General features: G+C 38.0%; 1 protein-coding gene and 1 long non-coding RNA gene across 2 annotated transcripts; one reads left to right on the top strand and one right to left on the bottom strand.

The window, feature by feature from the left end:
* The first annotated feature begins 1,520 nt into the window (after positions 1-1,520).
* On the top strand, positions 1,521-8,324 carry LOC124328476. Its single transcript, XM_046787249.1, has 2 exons — positions 1,521-1,653; positions 1,786-8,324. Exon 2 carries the CDS (start codon positions 1,838-1,840, stop codon positions 8,105-8,107), a length of 6,270 nt encoding a protein of 2,089 aa, XP_046643205.1. The 5' UTR covers positions 1,521-1,653; positions 1,786-1,837; the 3' UTR covers positions 8,108-8,324.
* A 287-nt stretch (positions 8,325-8,611) lies between these two features.
* LOC124328643 lies at positions 8,612-9,647 on the bottom strand. Its single transcript, XR_006916412.1, has 3 exons — positions 9,278-9,647; positions 8,961-9,075; positions 8,612-8,731 (listed from the first exon to the last, which is right to left on the bottom strand). It is a non-coding gene; the product is annotated as an uncharacterized LOC124328643 (long non-coding RNA).
* Positions 9,648-23,541: the final 13,894 nt, after the last annotated feature.

Here is a 23,541-nt window from a genome sequence, read left to right on the forward strand (position 1 = left end):
TTGCGGTGTAGAGTTCGTTCCCGGTTCTTTTTATTTAACCAAAATTCGATGGGATTTCTTTCTCTGAAGAAGAAAATAAAGCGCTGAATGTTCAATTGCTTGTAACAGTTTCTATTGCTCTTGTGGCGTCATCTAAGGATAAATGGCTTATCTCTCGAAGGGGGGAGGGGGAGAGAGAAAATTCCTTTTTTGAGAGATTCGTGAGCGTGACGTGTTTTTGTCGTGGCACTCGTCTTTCTTTTCTTTCTCTTGGGGTTGGCAATTTCCGCTCGGTTATGATTCATTAACCTCGTCACCTCTTCTTATATTTCCAAGAGAATCATTTGCAATTTATTCACAGCTCAGTTTCTCTTTTTTTTTTACTCGACTTGACTTGACGGGAGCTGTGCACGCCGACAAGATTTATATGTATACTATCAAATTTTGAATTTGCCGCGCTCGTTTTCAAAAACATTTTCGACAAGTAATTGAAATAAGGTATACACCGGTGGTGTACGTACAGTGCGGGTTATTTTTTTCTTTCCCGCGTGTTATTTTTAAAAATCGTGAGACACGACAGATATATATAAAAAAAGTTGGGTTTCATTTCCCATATGATTTTTTTTGTTTAAATTTATTCACTCGCTTTCACCGAAAGCAAGTACTTATATAATATTCCACTACGTGCAGAGACTGATGGAGAGTCACGGCTCCGTGATTTCTTTTTAAAAAACAAAAAAACTTAAAAAGAAAACACGACCGTTAAGAAGAGATGAACTTTTGAGATAAATCTTCTGACCTCTCTCAGCTTCATTATGTTTTTTTGAAAATTTTAAAAGTTGCAGTTATTTTTTCGCATGAAGCGTTCAAACAAGTTTGTTTTTTGGTTAAATATACGGTTCTTTGGACGTGCAGATAACTGGGTTGAGCGATTAATAATGACCGGCTATCAACCTTTGCATATCAATCCGGTAATCTTCTTGTTATTCTGCATGCCCAAACGATGGCAGTGTGTACATACTAGACTAATTATATAACGTTTTGTTGCATAAACCTGTTGCGATTGGTAACGCGGAATTGTACGAGGAAGAATGTTGGAAAAGTCGACACGAAATTCGGCCAAGTTTTGTTTGAATCGAATTCGGTTGAACGGTTCACGAGGATTGGAACTGCAAAAAAATTCAAATCAAAATAGGAAATAATTTAAAAGTTGGATTGGATTGGGCAATGATTTCAGTGCGTAGATTGATTACCGGTACGCTGTTTATGCGCTGCATATCACGCTAGAGGATAACAGGCGATGTCGGTTCACAGGAATGATTGAAGACTCACGCTACTCATCGTGATCTTTTATGCAAAACCCTAAGGCAAAGTATTTAAAAATGAAAACCGTGATCCCTGCGCCGCCTGCGTTCAACTTTCAGTACCGCGGTACATTAACGAAATTTTCGGCAGTAGATGTCGTTCAGTTGCGTTCACTTCGTGAAAGAAAAAAACGACAGCGGGACTTTGCCTTCGGCTGCTCTACCAGCAGAAGAGTGAAACAAATTTGACAGTTGACAAGACTTTTTATCGTGGTTTCAAATAAGATTTAAACTTAAATTCTAGGTAAATCCCAAACATTAACTGTGAAAAGAAATTCACTTGAGAATACACGACGGATTATTCAACAAGGTTAGGAAAATGTTATCTTTTATTTTTCATTAACACCCTATTACCCTAAACTAGACCTTGTTAAAAACTCAAAAAAAATGTCAAAGATTGTGCATGACAATCATTTATTGCTTTATGTTATTATTGTTACAGTTCACTGCCAACTGAGAGAAATCGGATTCTCGGTAAACTTAATAACAGAAAAATGGCCGAAAAGATAGAGCAAACAAGTGACACGTCAACAGCACCCGTGACTGACGGCACAAAATCCAGCAGAGGCAGCACGAGACCGCCCCCCAACACACACAGCAAAGGCATCAAGAAAGCGCGCGATGGATCCCACGGTTTGAAATTTGAAACTAAATTGTTGACGCTGTTTTGTGTTAGGGGTTTATCTGCGGGTTACAAATTTGAACTTGGAAAGGAAAACGAAGATCTAGCCGGTAAATTTGACGACGTGATTTTCCGCTATGAAGTCCCAGACGAGACACCAGCAGGGAAACACTGGAGGTATCACTACCTTCAGGCCAAACACAAAGAGAACGAAAAATATAAAAAAATCACAGCTAATGATTTAATCGACCCCAATCTTAATGGCCCGTTTAGTCTAAAAAAATATTTTCTTTCGTATTGCAAGATGAGGGAAAGGGGCGACGATGTTCGCGATTGCATCGTGTGCACCAATTGGGACGTTAATATTGAGCAATTCAAGAAGATCCAACTGGAGGAGGTGAAAGAACAACACGACATTTTGAAATTTGCTCCCGGGGAAAAAACCGTTGGTATTTACAAGTTAAAAATTGATCAAAATTTGCGAAGTGAAACGATTAAATTGTTAGAGGTTGCAGATGTCAAAGCCATGGGAATGAAAGTTGCGTCCCTGCCTGATACATTTGAAATTCAGTTTAGGAATAGAGAAACAACTAATTCGAACGAGGATAAAATGTTGACAATCGATTTAATCACAGAAAAAATCGTCGATTCGGAAACAAAGAAATTTCGTCCAGATTTCATAAACGACGAGAATCTCTCGGTCGTTGCCAACAAATTTCGTCAAAAGATGTGCCAAATGATCGACGATTTCTACACTAAGCTAATCTTTGTCGTCAATATGCCAAACGAAACGCATTTCAAGAAAATTATTGAAACTGAAGACGTGAGCAAATATTATCCAAGCGACATGTGCAAAATTCAAACGACGCGAATATTTGACGAAATTTCAGACGCGTTTGAAAAAAAGCCCGCTAACTTTTGGCTGACATCAGAAGAAGCAAAGAAGATTTTATTAGCAGGTGTCACTGCTATTTCGTTAGAATACCAGAAACAACTAGAAGAGGAGGTGGAATTCAATGAAGATGCAATTAAAGTGATGGAGAAGAAACTGAGACATTTAATGGTTACTACCGGAAGCAACAAAATCCAGCGGATTTCCACACCATCTCCGCAACATACGGCCGTCAAAGTCATTTCGGCTGTTCAGATTATAATGCGAGAATTGAAACAAGAGGGAAACTATTTGGTGATATCGTCTAGTCGTCTGCAAAATGAGGCGGAAATGGCAATGTGGAAAAATATTTTGAAATTGCAAAAAGGTTTTCATCATTTTTTTGTCTTCGTCTGCGATGATGAAGCATCGAAACAAAATTACGAAAATGTTATTTCAGATGATGAAGCGGACGAGAAAAATATTATCATAATTATTGGTCTTGAAAAATCATCATCCAGGATGGATGATGAAATCGAGTACACAGATTTGAGTAAAGATTTCCAAGAAGCTATTCTGTCAAAACCCATTTCCTTGCAAGGGAAAAATGTCACAGTGGAAGACCTCGTTGGTGACAAACCGGAAGAAGTGATCGATTTTAATTCCATGAAGGAGTTGTTATTAGCAGAAAATGAAGTGAAAATTCCTTCCTTTAAAACGTCAAACTTCGACCAATCGCTGTACGTCGAGAGGACATTGCGATTTCCGTTTGAAAATCAGTTTGAACTTGGCGGGGAATACAGAATTAGTCCGCAGGGTCACATCGAATGGCTCGTCGAAAAAAGCAAGCAAAAAGAAGTATGGGAGAAAATCATGAATGGTATTACTAATCAAGCGTCTTCTACGGGTAAAATTGTCGAGGATATGCATTTGACGAATTTGAAGGAAAAAGAAAATGAAAAGTCAATTGTCATAATTTCCGGAGTAGCCGGAACCGGAAAATCTACTCTCCTCTGTCACTACTATGAAGAAATAAAAAAGTCTAAACCGGACCACTGGGTAATCAGAATTAATTTAGTTGGCTATGAAGCTTTCTTGAAATTGGGTCAAATTGCGGATTTCGATGTGATTGATTTATTTATTAATAAATTCCACGTCGTCGATGACAAAAGTTCATTTTCTCGCTCGTTATTGAGAAAACGATTGGAAACAGGAGATCGAATCGTTGTCATGTTTGACGGATTTGATGAAATCAACGAACTGTGTCAAAAAGGCGCCATTCAATTGATGAAGATCATCAGTAAAAACAAATCAATTCGACTTTACGTGACAACCCGAACCCACATGTCTGGCGATTTACAATTCCAGTTATCCCAATTGGCTTACAACTTAAAAAACTTTACCGAAAAAGACCAGGTAGATTATTTGACCTCATATTGGGTAAAAGAACTAAAAGATAAAAATAAAAAACTAAAAGATGAATCACTTCAACAGTTTGCCAAGTTGTTAGTCGAACGGGTGTCGGAAACTCTGAAAGACGAAGAAAAATCATTTATCGGAATCCCGTTGCAATGTCGAATTCTAGCTGAGTGCTTTCAGTCAAATGTTAAAGAATTAATAACATTAAACTGCGCAGAAGAGGATGAATACTCTCGTCAGTCTGTGAGAGACAAAATATCATGTTTACTTGACGGTCAGAAATTCGATTTAATTAGTCTCTTCAATCGTTTAATGGAAACGAAACGCAAAGTATTTTGTGAAGAAAAGGCTAAGATGCCATCAGTTGAAAACAAAGTTATGACTGACGCCATTAATTATTTGATAAGGAACGTCGAGAGTCACCTGACAAAATTGGCCATCAAAACAATCGTCGAAGATCAAAAGTTCGTCGATGTTTTGTGGCCACTTCGGTTATGGAATCAGTCAAATGTGGAGGTGGCTGCTGAGGAAAAGATGATCGCCATGAATAGTTTGAGTTTCGGATTGATAATCGAAAACAGAGAAAACCATACAAAAGCCCAATTCTTGCATCGCACCTACGCCGAGTATTTATTCGCCAGATATTTATACGAAGGATTTCTTCTTGATGACGAACAACACAACAAGTTACTAGAAAATGAATCAATTCAAAAGTTGATCCTGAACAAAATCCTTTCAATAGAACAGTACGATGGTGTCCAGGTATTTTTCAATGGCATGTTGAAAGAATTAGTAGACAGCACGGAATGGCGTAATAGAATTATTCTACGCGATTTACCAGAGCGATTCACAAAATTCGCCAAACATCTGTTCACCCAATTTCTCCGCAAGTACCCGTCTTCACTTTTCCGGTTTCAGAAGGTTACAGAAGAACGTTCACGGATGTTTCCAAACGCTCTTTGTTATTCGATTTCGACTGGGAAGGAGAAAATATTCAAATTTTTTTGTGATTTTCTCGAGGCGACGTTTGATAAAAAACTTATCCAAAATGCCATGATGAATTCTTTCATGACAAATAGAAGTTACTTTTCATTTAAATTTTTCCGCAGAACAGAAAGCGAATTATTTAAAAGATTTATCGGCTATTTGTACAGTGATGATTCAAAAGATCCCGCGTCTAACGCTGATACAAAGTTTAACTGGCACGAGAAGCTCTTGCCTCCCTGTGATTTGGAATACTCCCAGTGGAATGAAAAAGAGCAGCAAAATATGGTACGTACCCTGTTGGAATTTATTGTCAAACAGCGTACGACTTTTGACAAGCATTTCTCTAATAACATAGGGCCCACGTTAACATTTTTAATATTCAATGAAAATTACGACAGTCATCTTGAAATATTTTTGAAACGATTATCTCAATCGGCGAACTATTCTGACGATTCTAAATTTGCGCATTTGCTGAAGATGATCTTGCAGGAATCCAAAAAACATTTTGTTCGTGGCCGAATCGGTAAAATGTTGATCATCCTAAACGAGCTTAAAAGACATAATCTACTGACTCGTCTCTACGGCACAATACTCGTGACAGAACCCGAAGCTTTTCACAGCTTGTATCAGCCAATAGAAGAAGAAGGAGTGATACCAGCGGATCTCCACTTCTTATTGGAACGTGATTCGTATCGCCTGACTCGCCTTCACGGAGCAGCTTTTTATGGAAACATGGAGGCGGTCGATGAAATGTTGGAAAGGATTCGCCAAAATTTGACTGATCCAATGCAAAAAGAAGTTGCCGATAAAATAATAAATGAAATCATTGCACGAGATGAATATGGTTTCACGCCGTTTTATGTGGCAGCCGCCTGTGGCCACAAGGAAATCTATCAAAAGATGCTGGCCTTCTTGAAACAAGTTCTCCCTGACGACACGCTAGAAGAACATTTGATAGACGAAAAGGGATTCGTGCATCGTGCGCTTTCCGACGCAATTGATTCTGAAAATATTCAAATGTTTCAACTGATTCTCAATGCTGTCAAAAAAGAACTGGGGCAAAAAGAACTAATCCGAGTGTTGAATCCAGAAGTCTATATTCATCCCCGAAAGCAAAAATCATTGAAGCCAACCTTTTTCACCAGATGCAAAACGAAAGAATTTTTCAACGCAATGGCAAAGATTGTCGTGACGAGGGATGACAACGTGGCAGATTACACAGATTTGTACGACTTGGTCTCTCAACGGTATTATCCTGTAACAAAACGTTCCCTAGAGGACATCGACAACGAAAATCTTCAAGGACTGCTATTACTAAAAGGTGTTGAGGATTTCACAAAAAGTGTTCTGGATATTCAGAGTCTTTCCTGTGGCTTTGAACTGTTATCAAGAAACCTTCTAAAACATTTTACAAAAGATCAACTAGAACAGTTTGTCAAAACTATTACTGCTAAACACTATAAAAAAAAAAATAGGAGCTGGGAATTTCACGTCAATTCAGTTCATGCAGATGACAAAGAGACAAAAGACCAAATACTCCGTCAACTTAATTGGGGCGGAGGATTCTGGACAAATGACGACTTAGTGTTTGAAGACGAAGGTAACGGAACCACCATCATTTACGCAGAACGAATAGTACCGAGGCCCAGCTATTGGAAGGATTACATAGAAGAACATTTACTAAGAAATACTTCGTACCCCGATTCAATTTACATGAAACTTACAAGCATGAACGATGGTTTTCCATTTCGTGGACGTGCCGATTGTATATGTGAGTGTTTTAAACATTTGGGTGATAACTCTGCAAAAGAGCTTTTACTCCACGAAGAAACCCAAGGCTACATCATGATTAGATTTCCACAAAATATGGTTAAACTCATGTTAAATTGTTTGACACAAGAAAGCCAAGAGGAGGTCAAACAAAAGTGGAAGAACAACGCACCTCTTTTCAGTAAAGCTTTCCCTTTGACTTCCAAAATCTTATCAGAGGAACACTTCCCTGCACGAATCAGCAGTGCGATCTTACACTTCTATTTGGAATATGGAAGTAATGATCACCTAAAGGAATTCGCTAAGGTCGTAACGGTCCTACACAATATTGGCCAAGTTCAACATAGTTCGTGGAGTTACGTATTCGAAAAGGTTGACTTAAGAGAAACGAACGAAATCTTGAAAATTGTATCGGAGAAAATGGAGTTTTTAGGCAAAGATGGCGTAAAACAGCTACTGCTTCATGAGATTGATAACGTTCCCTTTATAATCAAAGCTGTGTCGTGGGGAGAAGATATCGATTTATGGCTTGCAATTCTGCCAGAAGAAATCAAAGAAGAAATTCAACAATTTATCCAGCAAAAGGCTCCTGATTTCATTGAAAAAGCGTTTTGCAATCCAACGGCATATTTCAAAACATTTAGTTGGGGACATTACCACAAACGACTTAATACTTTCACGTTTTTCCTCAGTTTCAGCAACGAGCATCAGCTTCAAAGTTTCGTACCGAAAATCACTTCAAAACGTGTGGGCGGTCAGCAGGGAGTGCACGAGAAGAGCTTGTGGGCTGAAATATTTACCCATGAGTGGGAAAGTAATGACGAATACGGAAAAAAAAAGACGGAAGACTTTGCAAAGATGAACAAGTTCATGAAAATGGTGTCAGAGAAACTGGGCCCAAACGCCGTGAAAGAGTTGCTGCTCCACCAAGACGGCGAATTACTCGTCGTATTTTATCTTGCACTGAGAGGAGAGGAAGAAATGCTGGAGACGTTGCTCAACTACTTGCCCGCCAAAGATAAAAAAAAAGTTCAGCGTAAAGTCGATCAGTTCTTGGACGTAACGTACAAGATCCCCCAAGACGACGAGGATTAGAGCAAATTCCACAACGATTTCTTCTAAATCTTTCAAAATGACCTATCCTTTAAATCTTATGGTGCGTTCACACTTGCAGAATTGCTATGTTAAAGTAATTGCTATGTTAAGGTACGACACGCTGCATTTCTGCCAGGGTTGAACGCACCTTTATTGTTAAACGCAATATTGTCTTTTTCAAATTATGGGGATGGTCAATACAACTGCTGGGAGTTAAAAATTTGTTCGCATTTTAAATAAATAACTGATTAAAAATACCAGGGAAGGAACTTATAACTCATAAGTAGAAAATGGTCAATATGACAAATATGATCGAATATGACAAAAAAGTCATTTAATATCTTTCCTGTTAATTAACTTTTATCAACGACTAACATAAATAGTGAAAAATAGTTAGTTGTAATCGTGCCCTACCTTTAAGGCTGCTTGATGCCGCCGAGCATTTCAGGTTTCCATTCGCAGATAATCAAATCAGTCCAATTAGAGATGTCGGGTAGGAAACTGGAGGAAGGTCATCCTCGTGAATACGTTCACACTCACATGAACGTACACGAGAATGTAAAGAAAGGTGAGGAAGGGATGAGTCGGCCAACAACAGTGGACACAACATCAAATAAGGTTCACCTGCATAACAGAAACAAAACCAAAAAATTAAGTTTTCGTAAATTTTTAGGAGGTGGTGTACATATATCTGCATAATTGCCTGGCAACTAGAAAAAGTTAGAAAAGTAAAATGTAACATCTCAAAACCTCGAAAATAAGAACATGTGAAATTTTTAGTTAAGCTACTGCAGCTATGTATCAGTATCATTACTTCAAATACCTGACAGTTAAAATGATTAATAATAAATACCCAATTGAGGGATCTGAGGCAGCTGCTGATGGCAATTGCTACAGACACTAGCAAAACTGGCCTTAGTGGCTAACGTAGATAGATGCTGGTGTTGATATTGGCTCAGGTATCACATCTGCACAGGAGAGAAAGGGAAAAACGAAAATACATGTTAAACAAATTAAAGGGAAACATGAAATGAGATTGAGTGAACATGCATTGAGTAGAGGTGTACTTTATTGCTTGCTCAAGCAAAACCCAAGGTCAAACCAATAATCATAGCTATCCCATTTTCCAAAAATCTTTTCATTACTCAGGACTTTGAAACTTGTAAATACCTTTAATATCGTGTTTCACAAACACTTTGTTTTTATCACAAACTGCCAGTATGACGAGACACGATTAGACATTTTGTTTTGCACATTTTTTTGTCGTTGTGATTTTACCGGTTTTATTCGAGCAGCCATCGGCACCGCTGCCAGATAAAATTTATGATTCTTGTTCTGCTCTGCCATCCATTCTCCCCGCCAAATTTAAAAAATATCCATTGCTGCAACAGAATCAGACAACAGACAACAACAAAATAGGTGACCAAACGAGATCACGTGAAACTCAATTTAAAAAGATTCGGAAAAGTCGATCGCCCATCAGGGATTTCCCCCTACACATTCTACTCGAACGAATGGCTAATTGTGGAGAAAAGAAAGAGTCGCGTTCACCTGAGGTCACCGCGTCAATCAAGAATCTTTCTTTGGTCACTAAAAGGAAATGCCGAAGTTTAAATAGCATATGTCGCTGCACAACAATTTAAAATGCATCTCCATCACTGTGTAAATAACGCGCCGCCAGCGTTCAATTTTCAGTACAGCGGGAAAAGGAAAATTTTACACAACCAAGTCTGTTTGTTTTTGTTGTTTTTTTGTTTTTTTTAACATTCTCTTGATTTTCAGTGCAGGTACCTTGTAGTATAGGAGGAGCCAATTCTACTTGCTTTTGTACTAAAGACCCGTAAACCTTCGGTGATTCAGCCTGGTTAACTCAATCCCAGGGATGAAAATGAACATCATTTATTCGTTTTCTTTGAATGTCTTGTCTAGATTCGTGTATCGCATTTTCATTCCGTATTAGCTCATCCAAAATTGAAATGTTTCTTTCGACTTGATTTATTCATGCTAGTCAGAAGGGAGTCGGGAAATGTTATATCTTCTCCGGTCCGTGGTTTTCCCATGAAACGCAGGACGTAGATTTTTGGGGAAAGTCAATCAGTCAGAGGCGGTAATCAGTGTAGAAGAGATGGAACCGCGATTGACGCCGGCGCCACGTTTAAAGTATATGCCATCTGAATAGTAATTTGGAAACAAGTCATCAAACATTCTAAATAGGCTAACTAGACGTGTCCAAATACACTTTGAAACAGCACTGACAAGTCGGGTATAAGGTATAGTTTTGGTCACAACTCCTTGTAATAGCAGGGGGGGGGGGGGGGACCAACAAGAACCTAACCTAATTGGAGCTAGATTCCTGGAATTGCGTGCTGTGGCGAGCGTGTGGGTTTCGTGGGTAGCCGAACTTTGTGGAAGAATACTAATTGCACGACCGCCCCTATAGTTTGTCTATTAACCTTATTCCTGCAGCTATAAAGAGTGAATACCTTTAATAAAATAGAGAAAATGAAAAGTATGAATAAAACTAGACTCTAGTCTTTTGTTCATTATTTTGTGTTTTACATACGACCGAGTACCCCTATTAATGTAGTCGGCGACCAATTTCACCAACCTAATCAACTACTGAACTTTTTCGGGGAGCCGATTGGGTCGAGTGATTTTCATTTTCCTATTGATTTTATTATCGCTTTATCTTATCATCTTTATATACCGAAATTCAAATCGTTATTCCAGTGGTGTCATTTCTGTCAACCGCTCTCAACCGAGGGGTTCACAACTCATGTTTTTGTTGTACGAAAAATTGGCTTGCGTAAATTGCTTAAATCACGTGCATCTAGATAAGCTTAAAATTTGTGTGGTGAACCCCTCGGCCCCTCGCCCTCAACGCGAACGAAATCAGGTCGGCCACTCTTCGGTAGTCTATTTCTAGCCTAAGTTCGTTGTCACTGGTTATCACGCAAGATGAGCGGCGTGACGCTTCAATCAGTTCAAATCAAGTCATCCTCCATCACTTTTCTCATCATCTTTCAGTGTTTTGTTGTTGACATTTCTGTTGAAATGAACGAGATAGAAAAGTCGTTTTTTTTTTAATAATCAATTGATAATAGTTTTACAACAAACTTTTATTAGGATAAAATCAGTTTTTCATGATCGACGTACACGAAATGACGTCCAAATAGGGTCCGTGCTTTCTCGCTACAGTTCCTGTCAATTGTCAAATCATAATTTAAGCGGTGAAATGGGAAAAACTCACCTTGCTAGGAATTAAAAAATAAGCACTCGTCGCTAAACAAGAAACAACTGAACTTTTGTTATGTCCCATTACATTTGAATCAATAATGAGTTGAAAAAGATGAGCAGACGAACGCGTTTTCCTATCGATCGATTATTGAATAAACGGAGCAAAATTCAAACTTCATTTTTTGACTAATTTTTATAATGTTACCGCTATCTTCTACCACTTAAAAACACTACAAGATATTGAAATATATTGGTGCTAAAGTGAGATAAGTTTGTCTTCAAATGCATATTGTCGGTGAATCTTTAGAATTTGAATTTCGTATTTATCATCATGCGAGGGAAAGGTATAGTCGAACAACGAAGTACCCTTCAAAGAAAAACGACTCTTCCAACAAAAATTTATATGAGCTAGACAAGAAATTTCAAACAGCAGACAGGATTTCTAAATCGAGGCTTACATAATCGATTATTCGAGAATTCAAATTCTTGTTATTTGTTCTTGCGAAATAAATTTCTCTAAGAGATGTGTAAGTGAATCTATTGTCAAATTCGATTGAAATTATTTATTGACCTTGGACATTTGTTTCTATAAGAAGCAATCGTGTAAAATATTGGGGGGGGGGGGTGAACAGAAAAAAAACCTTATAGATTCATATATTCAATTAAACGTGAACCGCACCATCTCGCGGTTCGCTCACCCTCCAAAACCAAAGCTGATTGTCAATAACTTTCTCTTTTTAAAAAAGGTTTGTTTCCTTTGACAAGGGCTCCCACCGGCTCCCTAATTATTGAACTGTTTCGTGTTTGTACGCCAGTACATGAGCGCCCAACTCAGACATATATTTTTCTTCTAACTTCATGAATCGTCTGACTCCAGTCCCCAGTTTAATAATAGTTTAATAAACGCTGAATTTTTAGAAATAAACGCCTAGATCACAGCAGTTTACACCGGTTTACACGCGTATTCACGCATTTTAGCAGTTTTTTATTGTAGAAAAGTTCGGAGAGCGTTCGATATTTCTATTATCATTATTATCGCTATGGCCTGCGGCAGGATGTCGCAGATAAGAAAAAGAGCAAAAATTCAATGTAGCGCTAAAAGGCGATGTCTGAAACTGAAACCAGTACAGCAGTGTTTGCTCAACACCCGCCCAGAAAAGACGTTGCTGCTAATAACACAAGCGAAATTGGAATTCAAGTTTCAAAGTGCGTCTGTTTTGCAATCGAATCAGCAAACCGTCACGACAATTTAACCCCTGCTGAAATTTGGTAAGTGAAATCTTTCAAGTTAATTTTCTTTCCCAAAATGAAGGTGAAACTATTGCTACATGCTTTATTTCGCTATTCTGTTCTAGTAAAATCATTTCCCTGCTTCTTGCGGTAACATTCAAACATTTACTTCACTTAAAGGTTAAGTTTTATTAGCGACTCGGGTTATGCAATAAGTTTCGTCTATTTCTTGTTGGCCACTCCCAAGGCCACTAGCCAGACTAGTCTAACCGAGTTGAGTTGAACGGCGCCCACTTGTTGCTATGTTGCTCTCGTCTGGATTTTTCAAGAATAAGAAAATACCCTTTTAAGTCACCTTAAAAGAGAAACGACTCGTCCAACAAAAGTTGATATAAGCTAGACAAGCAATTTCAAACAGCAGACAGGATTTTTAAATCGTGGCTTATATAATCGATTATTCGAGAATTCAAATTTAGATTTTTTGTTATTTATTTTTGCATAGTAAATTTCTCTAAGAGATATGTTAAGAGAATCTGTTGACGAATACGATTGGAATTGTACATTGACCATGGACATTCGTTCTATAAGAAACAGTCGCGTTCAAAAGGGAAAAAAAACAGGAAAAAAAAAGAACTATTAAACTTTTTGAACGACAGAACACGGCCGCTCGACCCAGACATAGATTCTTCTTCTACCTTCATGGATCGCCCGATCCCCAGTTTTATAAATAGACGTATAGGGTTGTTAGAAGTAAACGTCTAGGCTACAGTTGTTTACCCGCATTTTTGCAGTTTCTATGGTAGAGAAGAAGTTCGGAGAGCGTTTTATGACTAGCGCCTGTGGCAGGATGTCGCAGATAAGAAAGAGCCAAAATTCAATGTGGTGCTAAAAAGGCGATGTTTGAAACCAAAACCAGTATCAGTGTTTGCTCAACACCCATTCAGAAAAGACGTTGAGACTGCTCTTTACACAAGCGAAATTGGAATTCAAGTTTAAAAGTCCGTCTGTTTTGCAATCGATCCTGCCTAAATTCGGTAAAGTTCATTTTCTTTCCCTAAATGAAGGTGAAATTATATTACATGCTTTATTTCGCTATACTTAGTAGTAAAATCATTTTCTGCTTCGGGATATAACATTTAAACATTTACTTTACTCGAAGGTTAAGTTTAATTAGAGATTCAGGCTACTCAATAAGTTTCGTCTATTTCTCGTTCGACACTCCCAATGGCCAATGCCACAATCCGAATAGGCGAATAGTAGGCCTATAACAAAGTTTAACGGCGCTAACTTGACTTGTTCCTTTATTGCTCTCGTCTGGAATTTTCAAGCGTTGAAAGCATTTCAACGAATAAAGATATTACCAGCTGCAGGGGTCCGATAACATCGTCTCGTTCTGCGCAACCCTTTTTTTATTATTGTTGTAAATAAAGCCATAAAAAGAAGGAAAGGAAAAATAAACCTTTTATCTATAGTCGACAAAGTCCTGTCGCTGAAACTCTCCAACTCCAATCACGAAGCTATGGGAATCGGTGTATGGTTAGGTTAACAGCCAATTTTTTTAATTTTTTCATTAGTTTATTTTATCCATTTCAAAAGGACGTCATTTATCATTAAAAGATTCAAACTAGTGTCGCATTGGGAGTTGGTTGGTCACAGCTAAAACACTTTTTGCACTTTCACGATTTCAATTCAAGCATTTCAACGAATAAAGATAATACAAGCGGAAGGGGTCCGATAACATCGTCTCGTTTTGATGGCCTGCGCAACCCTTTTTTTTATTATTGTTGTAAATTGTAAACTAGCATAGCATTTCTGTGCCTAGAGATCTCAATGTTATAGCTTTTTCCAAAGTGAAATCACATTTGGAAATTGTTGGCTAAGGATTTCCGTTGGTTGAAGGCAGACGGCAAATAGGGCGTTGAAACTAATATTTTACACCTCAATTTCCTCGATGGCCTAAATGTGTTTCTCTTTATCAGAGTAGAATATTAATTCGGTTAGTAATTGCTCAAAGGAAGTGGCCGTCTGGCTTATCCCTATCAAATCATTTGGTTTTCTGTTTCCTACTTATTATATATTAGTTATCAAAGCATAAATACAGATTGAGCTTTATGAGGTCTATACTGTTTGTGTAGCAATACATGCAGACTGTTACCACCGCAGAACAATATTCACTAGAGCTTGGGAGTTAGGACGTTATAATCAAATTCTAACAATTAATTTTTTTAATAAGTAACTAAAAAAAATTTTCTCAAAAAAATCTAATGGAAATGGAAGTAATAAACCAGGCGATTAAATGTTTTATTATTCTACGAAATTGAATTGTAATGGTGACAGACTTAGTCATTTAATATTTTATTAGGCGGTATTGAATATAAAATCCTTTCATTATTTCAAGCCATGCAAATTTTTTATTTATTTAGTTTTTACTTTGTTTTATCCATTACAAAAGGACGTCATTTATAGTTAAAATATTCCAACTAGTGTCACATTGGGAGTTAGTTGGTCACAGCTAAAACACTTTTTGCACTTTCAAGGTTTTAAAGATTGAAGCTCTAGTTAGTGATGCATTTCGCTAATTAAAATGCTATTGAAATAATAACAACGACTAGCAATAGGATACCTAATTTGGGTTTTCATGTTCTCAGTCTGACATTATTAGGCCTATCAGGTAAACCACAATGGCTGCAGCAGATGCAAGTATATTCCACTACGTGCAGAGAGGCTGATGGAGAGTCACGGCTCGGTGATTTTTTTTTTTAAACTAAAAAACTAAAAAAGAAAACACGACCGTGAAGAGATGAACTTTTGAGATAAATCTTTTGACCTCTCTCAGCTTCATCTTGTTTTTTTGAAAATTTTTAAAAGAGCTGCAGTTATTTTGTTTTCGCATGAAGCGTTCAAACAAGTTTGTTTCATGTTAAATATACGGTTCTTTGGACGTGCAGATAACTGGGTTGAGCGATTAATAATGACCGACTATCAACCTTTGCATATCAGTCTGGTGATTTCTTGTTATTCTGCATGTTGCGTTTGCCCAAACGATTGATGTATAGTGTCTACATGCAGATTATAACTACATAACGTTTTGTTATAGAAACCTGTTGCGATTAGGAACGCGAAATTGTACGAGGAAGAATGTTGGCAAAAGTCGACACGAAATTCGATCAACTGCAAGTTTTGTTTGAATCGAATTCGGTTAAAACTTTCACGAGGATTTTAACTGCAAAATAATTCAAATCACAATAGGAAATAATTTAAAAGTTGGATTTTGCTAATGATTTCAGTGCGTAAATTAATTGCGCTGTGTATGCGCTGCTTATCACGCTAGAGGATAGCAGGCGATGTCGGATAACAGGAATGATTGAAGACTCACGCTACGTTTCGTGATCGTTTAAGCAAAACCCTAAGGCCGCCTAAGGCAAAGTATTTAAAAATGTAAACCGTGATCCCTGCGCCGTCTGCGTTCAACTTTCAGTACCGCGGTACATTAACGAAATTTTCGGCGGAAGATGTCGTTCATTTGCGTTCACGTGCGTGAAAGAAGAGAAAAACGACATTCGCCATTGCTTTACCAGCTGAAGAGCGAAACAAGTTTGACGTGCAGTTGGCAAGACTTTGAAGATTTCAAGTATAATTCTACATTACATCGGACAGATTAATTGTGAACAGAAATTCAGTTGAGAAAACACGACGGATTAATCATCAAGGTTAGAACAAACGAATAACCCTTTAAAATGTAATCTTTAATACTCCTACTATGACCTTGACCAAGCCCAGATTCTAATGGTCTGGAACATGTATTTTGAGTGTGTGAAATTCTATTGCCCCACCATAACCATGTCGTTTTTTTTACTCTCTCTCACTGCATAATGCACTGGACTATAAAATCCCTTATTTAGCAAATGTTTAGCCTACTTCATTGAATCACGTTCACGTTGTCCGTCTCAGTGTCTTTCCCGCCATTTTTTTTGGCCGACCGATGTTTCTCGCAATCTCGACTAAATCGAGTGACGCCTTGGGGCAGCAGGCTTGCTTTCCTTTTGATAGCCACGTTCAGACTACAGCATTAAGCAACCGTTTTCCACAACGGAAAGCCGGTTGGCTTTCACATTCAGGTTGCTTAAACCGAAAATATGTTATACGTAATACGTAAAACGCTGTAGTCTGTTGGCTATAGATAGCTCAAAACGTAAACAAGTTTTTTGTGTCTCGAAAACAAAAAAGAGAATCCAAAATTGGGTTAATTTAATATTTAATTGGTTCTAGTAGGTTTTAGTAGGAAATAGGAAAATGTAATCTTAGCGATAGGCATGCAGCGATTTATGAACTTCAGTGTTGTAGCTATTATTTGACCATATTAAAAGCAATTTATCAATTTAAACGATATGTCATGGCTGACGGCCAAAAGATCTAGCACGACGCTGGCTACCGCCTAGCACAGACAACAAAAGCAACAGGAAAGAGCGCGATATATATATATCCCACGATTTAAAATTTGAATTGAAATTGTTGGATCTATGTTTAGCATTCGAGGTCTATCTGCTGGTAAAAATTTTTTACTTGGGAAGGGAACGAAGATTTCTGGTGGTAATGAAGAATTGATTTAGGTCGGGGTAGGTTAAATAATGTTACTTAAATGAGGTAATAACTGCTGAACCATGTAAAACGCCATAATTTAATACTTTTGTTCAATACGTTGCTCTCATTTTACCAACTGTTGCCCTATGAAATCCCATCCAATAAGCAAAGTAGATGCAGCTGTCTTCTACATTGCGTCACGTTTAGTTTGTTTGTTTAATGGGTACTATAGTGCAATCTAGTGGGCAAGCGATTCGTATAGTTGAAACTCTATCAGTCGCTTTTTTATTGTTATGTTCTGTTATTTTTAGTTCTCAAAAAACATGCTGTTTCTTTTATTGTTGTTCTTATTTCGTTAGAGTGCAGATCAATGGCATCGGGATATGAGTATCGTGACGTACCAACGCCAGTTGCTGAAAAAGAAACTGTGCAATCCAGTATCGCGTCAACAGCCAACAAGGAGAATAAGAAAAAAAAGATGCCCGACAACACCCACGGTTTGAGGTTTGAATCGAAACTGTTGGCGCTTTTTTGTGTCCGGGGACTGGGTGCCGGTTACAAGTTCGAATTGAGTAAAGAAAAGGAGGATGAAGGAGGGAAACTGGAAGATTTGATTTTCCGGTATGAAGTACCGGACGAGACATTAGAAGGCAAACACTGGCGGTATCGATACCTGCAGGCCAAACACAAAGAGAACGAAAAAGAGAAAATCACGGCAGATCACCTTCTCGATTTTAAACCCAAAGGAGATTTCAGTCTACCGAAATATTTTCATTCTTTTTACAAAATAAAGGCAAGGGGTAAAGAAACGATAAAGGATACGATAAAGGTAAAGGTAAAAATTCACGATTGCATAATCTGCACCAATATCGGCTTCGACGAGAACAGTCTAAAGGAGGTTGGAATCGAGTTGGTGTCCATTAATAACCAGTCGGAAGATATTTTAAAGTTCGATGCACCAGAGAAAACAGCCCATTACAAACTAAAAATTAACAATGACGATTGGCACAAACAGTTGAAGGAGGAATGGTCCCCCGTCCACTTGCTGGCAAAAGAACTAAAAAATTGCGCTACGAAAAATAAAACGACAGACATTCGCGCTGGGATGCTCAGCAGCTACCACGTTGCTTTGGTCGAAGAATACGTCATCGATTGCACCAAAAAGAAATTCCACCAGGATTTCGTGGGTGAAGTGAATCTTTCAGAAGGGGCTAAAGAATTGCGTCAGATGGTCTGTAAATTGGGCGAAAACGACAGCTGGAAAGACTGGAAGTTTAAATTGAGCAATAATTTCGGGAAAAGCCAGCCATTAGCTGTAAAGAATCCACTACCACGAAAAATCACAGAGGAAGACGTCGACAATTTCTTTCAAAAGTTGATCTTTGTCGTCGATATGCCAAACCAAATGAGATTCGAGGAAATTATAGAAACAAGAGACATGAGCAAATATTATCCAAGCGACAAGTGCAACATTCAAACGAAGCGAATATTTAACGATGTGCCAGCAGAATTTTCAAATCAAGAACAAAACTTTTGGCTGAAATCGGAAAGTGCCAAAAATATTTTGTTGACTGATGTCACAAAAATGTCATTAGAATATCAAAGTCAATTGGAAAAAGAGATAAAATTTAATGACGGCGCGATTAAAAGGATGACCGGTCAGTTGAAGCAGAAGTTGCTGGAACCTGACGAAAGGAAAAAAATCCAGCGGATTGCCACACTTTCGCCAAAACAAACGGCCGTCAAAGTTATTTTGGCAGTTCAGATTTTAATGCGAGAATTGAAACAAGAGGGAAATTACTTGGTGACATCGTCTAGTCATCATCAAAATGAGGAGGAAAGGATTAGGTGGAAAAATATTTTAAAATTGCAAAAATATTTTTATCATGTTTTTATTGTCGTTTGCGATGACGAATCATCGATCTCAAGTTACGAAAATTTAATTTCGAATGAAGCGAATGATAACAACGTTACAATTATTATAAGTCGTAATGGATCATCAACCGGGATAAAAGATGAATTCGTATACGTTGATTTGAGTGAAGATTATCAAGAAGCGATCTTGACGAAAATGGTTTGGTTTCAAGGAGAAAATGTAAGAGTGAAAGACCTTGTCGGCGTCCAACCGGAAGAGGTGATCGATTTAAACTCCATGGAGGAATTATTATTTGCCAAAAATGAAGTAAAAATCCCTTCCTTTAACACGCCAAACTTTGAGGAAACAGTGTACCTCAAGAGGAGATTAAAATTTCTGTTTGAAAATCAATTTGAACTTGACGGGGAATGTCGAATCAGTCCGCAAGGTCACATCGAATGGCTCGTCGAAGAAAAAGAGCCAAAAGAAAGAGAAAAAGAAAGAGCCAAAAGGGAGAAAATTATAAGAGATATTACTTATCAATCGTCTTCTACCGGTAAAATTGTCGAGGACATTGATTTGATGAATTTGAAGGAAAAAGGAAATGAAAAGTCAATCGTCATCATTTCCGGAGTAGCCGGAACCGGAAAATCTACCCTCCTCTGTCATTACTATGAAGAGATAAAAAAGGCGAAACCAGACCACTGGGTAATCAGAATTAATTTACTTGACTATAAAGCTGGCTTGAAACTAAATCAAATTGCGGATTCCGATGTGGTTGATTTGTTTATTAATAAATTACTTTTGATTTGTTTATTAATAAATTACACGTCGTCGATGACAAAAGTTCATTTTCTCGTTCATTATTGAGAAACCGATTGGAAACGGGAGATCGAATCGTAATCATGTTTGACGGATTCGACGAAATCAACGAACTGTGTCAAAAAGGCGCTATTGAATGGATGAAGGCCATCAGTAAAAATAAATCAATTCGACTTTACGTAACAACCCGACCTCACATGTCCGGCGAGTTACAATTCCAGTTATCCCAATTGGCTTACAATTTAGAAAACTTTACCGAAAAAGAAAAAATCGATTATTTGACCTCATATTGGATAAAAGAACTAAATTTATCTGGAGACAACAATGAATCCCTTCAACAATTTGCCGAATCGTTGGTCAAACGGGTGTCGGAAACTCTGGGAGACGAAGAAAAGTCTTTTATCGGAATCCCGTTGCGATGTCGAATTCTAGCCGAATGCTTTCAGGTAAATGTTAAGAAGTTGATAACATTAAATTGCGCAACAGATGACGCGTCATCTGCAGCGACAGATGACGAGAGTCTTCGCGAAGACTCTCGTCAGTCTATAAGAGAAAAAATGTTATGTTTACTTGCCGGTCAGAAATTCGATTTATTAATTAAATTGTACAACCAAAAGATAGGTCATCTGAACGAATCGGCTATCCGCTCTGAAGCTCGCAACATTTCTTCATTATACCAACTCGTCAAATGCTACGGTGAAGCTCAAGATCAGTGGACGGAAAGGGACACCTACCAAAACTGTAAACGTGTCGTTGAACATCTTATAGCTGAAAAAAGCGAACGCAATTTTTTTTTGTGGTATCATTCACAAGCCAAGCATCATAATGGTCTAGCTCAGAGACTAGCTCAAAAAATTGAAGATACCCCTAGTTTAAGCAAGGTTATGGGCCCTTCTGGTTCAGAAGAGGAGATAATAGATTACAGCGTTGTCAAATTATATGAAGGTACTGGGAAGCTCCAAAACTACCTGCCAGGCCCCATCAGTAACTGGGACGATTATCACGAACCTTCCGGTCCAATTTTCCTTCTCGCATTGTATCAGAGCATTAAAGATAAACCCGATTTGTTATCTTTCCCACCGCCCGGACTTTTAACCATGGATGATCCAGTAAAGATTTCGCGAGCAAATTCCTCCGTACACATCGAAGTAGGCGAAATCAAATCGTCGGACGAAGAAAAAGTCATCAAGAATGCCAAGTTGCAATTACAACGAAGCCTTCTCTGCTTCAAGTGGCTGGACGAATTGCTTGAATCATCACCGGAGCCCAAGAAAATCTCTTACGGACTCATTGGAAATATTTACATCAAATTCAACGGCAATTGTTCAGCAATACAGAAGAAAAGTGAGACTATAGAATATTTTCAAAAAGAGGGAATATTAATCAAATACAAATACAAAATTTACAAATAATAAAATCAACAAGGGGTTGCTGACTCATTTTCCCCTGGTTCAGTCGATGGGAAATCGGGGAAAAATCGGGAAAATAGGGGAAACATTTTAGATAAAAATGGGGAAAATTGGGAAATATAAGGGGAAAATCGGGGAAATTTTTTCTTAGTTCACTTGAAAAAGAGTCGGCAACCCAACCCCTTATCAAACAATAATTTCAGCACTAAATTTTTGAACCTGATAATACAATGCCTATATTACAATCGTTTTGTTATATATTAGTTACGCGGAATTGTACGAGGAAGAATGTTGGAAAAGTCGACACGAAATTCGGTCAACTTCACGTATCGTTTAAATCGAATTCGGTTTAAACGTTCACGAGGATTTTAACTGCCAAATAATTAAATCAGAATAGGAATGAAATAATTCAAGAGTTGGATTCGGCAATAATTTCAGTGCGTAAATTAATTACGCTGTTTATACACTGCATATCACGCTATAGAGGATAGCAGCCGATGCCGGATCACAGGAATGATATTTGGAGACTCACGCTACGTCTCGTGATCGTTTAAACAGCCTAGAGCACAGTACTTTTTGTATTTAAAGTATTTTGAAATAAATAATGTGATCACTGCGCCGCCTGCGTTCAACTGGCTCAACTTACCGATTCACGGTAAAATTAAGAAATTTTCGGCACTAGATGTCATTTTAGTTCAGCCACTTGCTTGACAAAAAAAAAGCCACTCTCGTCGTATCTATCACAAGATGCTGGCCTTCTTAAAACAAGTTCTCCCTGAGACCTGACGACACACTAGAAAAACACTGGATAGACAAAAAGGGATTCGTGTATCGTCATCGTGAGCTTTCCGACGCTATTGATTCTGAAAATATTCAAATGTTTTAATTGATTCTCAAAGCTGTCAAGAAAGTATTGGGGCAAAAGAACTCCTCCAAATGCTAAATCCAGAACTAAAGCGACATCCCATTAAATCAGTTTTTGAGAGATGCAAAACGAAGGAATTTTTCAACGCAATTGTAAAGATTGTCGTGATGAGGGATGATAACGTTGGTGATTACACAGATTTGTACGAAACGGTCTCTAAACGATTTCGATTTGAAATAGATGAATCTATTTACCCTCTGATCCATCGAAGCTGAAAATTTTCAAGGGTTTTAGTAGGCGTTGTGGATTTTACGAAACATACTGTAGTTAAGGGTCTTTCTCGTGGTTATGACTTGATACCAAGACATTTTCTAAAACATTTTACAAAAGATCAACTAAAACAGTTTGTTCAAACTATTACTTCTAAAAACAATGCACGAAAAGATGGGGGCTTGTGTGGGCTTGTGCCGAGACTACAGTCGATTTCGCTCGTGCTAGCAGCAATCAGAAAAAACTTCAAAGTTTTGTGAAGAAAATCACTTCAATACGGGTGGGCGGTCAGAAGAAAGAGCATGAGGGGAGTATGTGATGGGCTGAAATGTTTACCCATGACTGGCAGAGAGAGACGAAGACGAGAGACAAAAATGAAAAAGTTCATGAAAATGGTGTCTGAGAAACTGGGCCCAAATGCCGTGAAAGAGTTGGTGCTCCACCTAGACGGCGAATTACTCGTCGTATTTTATCTTGCACTGAGAGGAGAGGAAGAAATGCTCAACTACTTGCCCGCCAAAGATCGAAAAAAGACTCAGCGTAAAGTCGATAAATTCTTGTCGAAGAATCGTACAAGATCCCCCAAGACGACGAGGATTGAATCAAATTCCACAAAGATTTCTTCTAAATCTTTCAAAATGACGAATCATTAAAATTTTGCAAGGTGCGTTCACACTGGCAGAAGTGCTATGTTAAGGTCGACACGATGCGTTTCTGCCAATGTCAAACGCACCTTTATTTTTAAACGAAATATTTTCTTTTTCAAATTATGGTGAATAAAACTGCTGGGAGTTAAAAATTTGCTCACATTTTAAATAAATAGCTGATTGTAAAAGAAAAAAATTAACTTTTACCAGGGAAGGAACTTATACGAACTTATACAAAAAAAGTCTTTTAAAATCTTTCCTGATAATTAACTGTTTTCGACCACCAATATAAATAGTGAAAAATAGGTAGGTTTGATCGTGCCCTACCTTTAAGGCTGGTTGTTGCCGCCGAGCATTTACACATTTCATTCGCAGAGAATGAAATTGGTCCAGTTAGAGTTGTCAGTTGGAAGGTCAAAGGAAAAGGAGGAAGGTCATCCTCGTGAATACGTCCACACTCACATGAACGTACACGAGAATGTAAAATAAAGGTGAGGAAGAGATGGGTCGGCCGACAC

Source organism: Daphnia pulicaria, chromosome 3 (assembly GCF_021234035.1).
Source record: "Daphnia pulicaria isolate SC F1-1A chromosome 3, SC_F0-13Bv2, whole genome shotgun sequence".
Taxonomy (NCBI): domain Eukaryota; kingdom Metazoa; phylum Arthropoda; class Branchiopoda; order Diplostraca; family Daphniidae; genus Daphnia; species Daphnia pulicaria.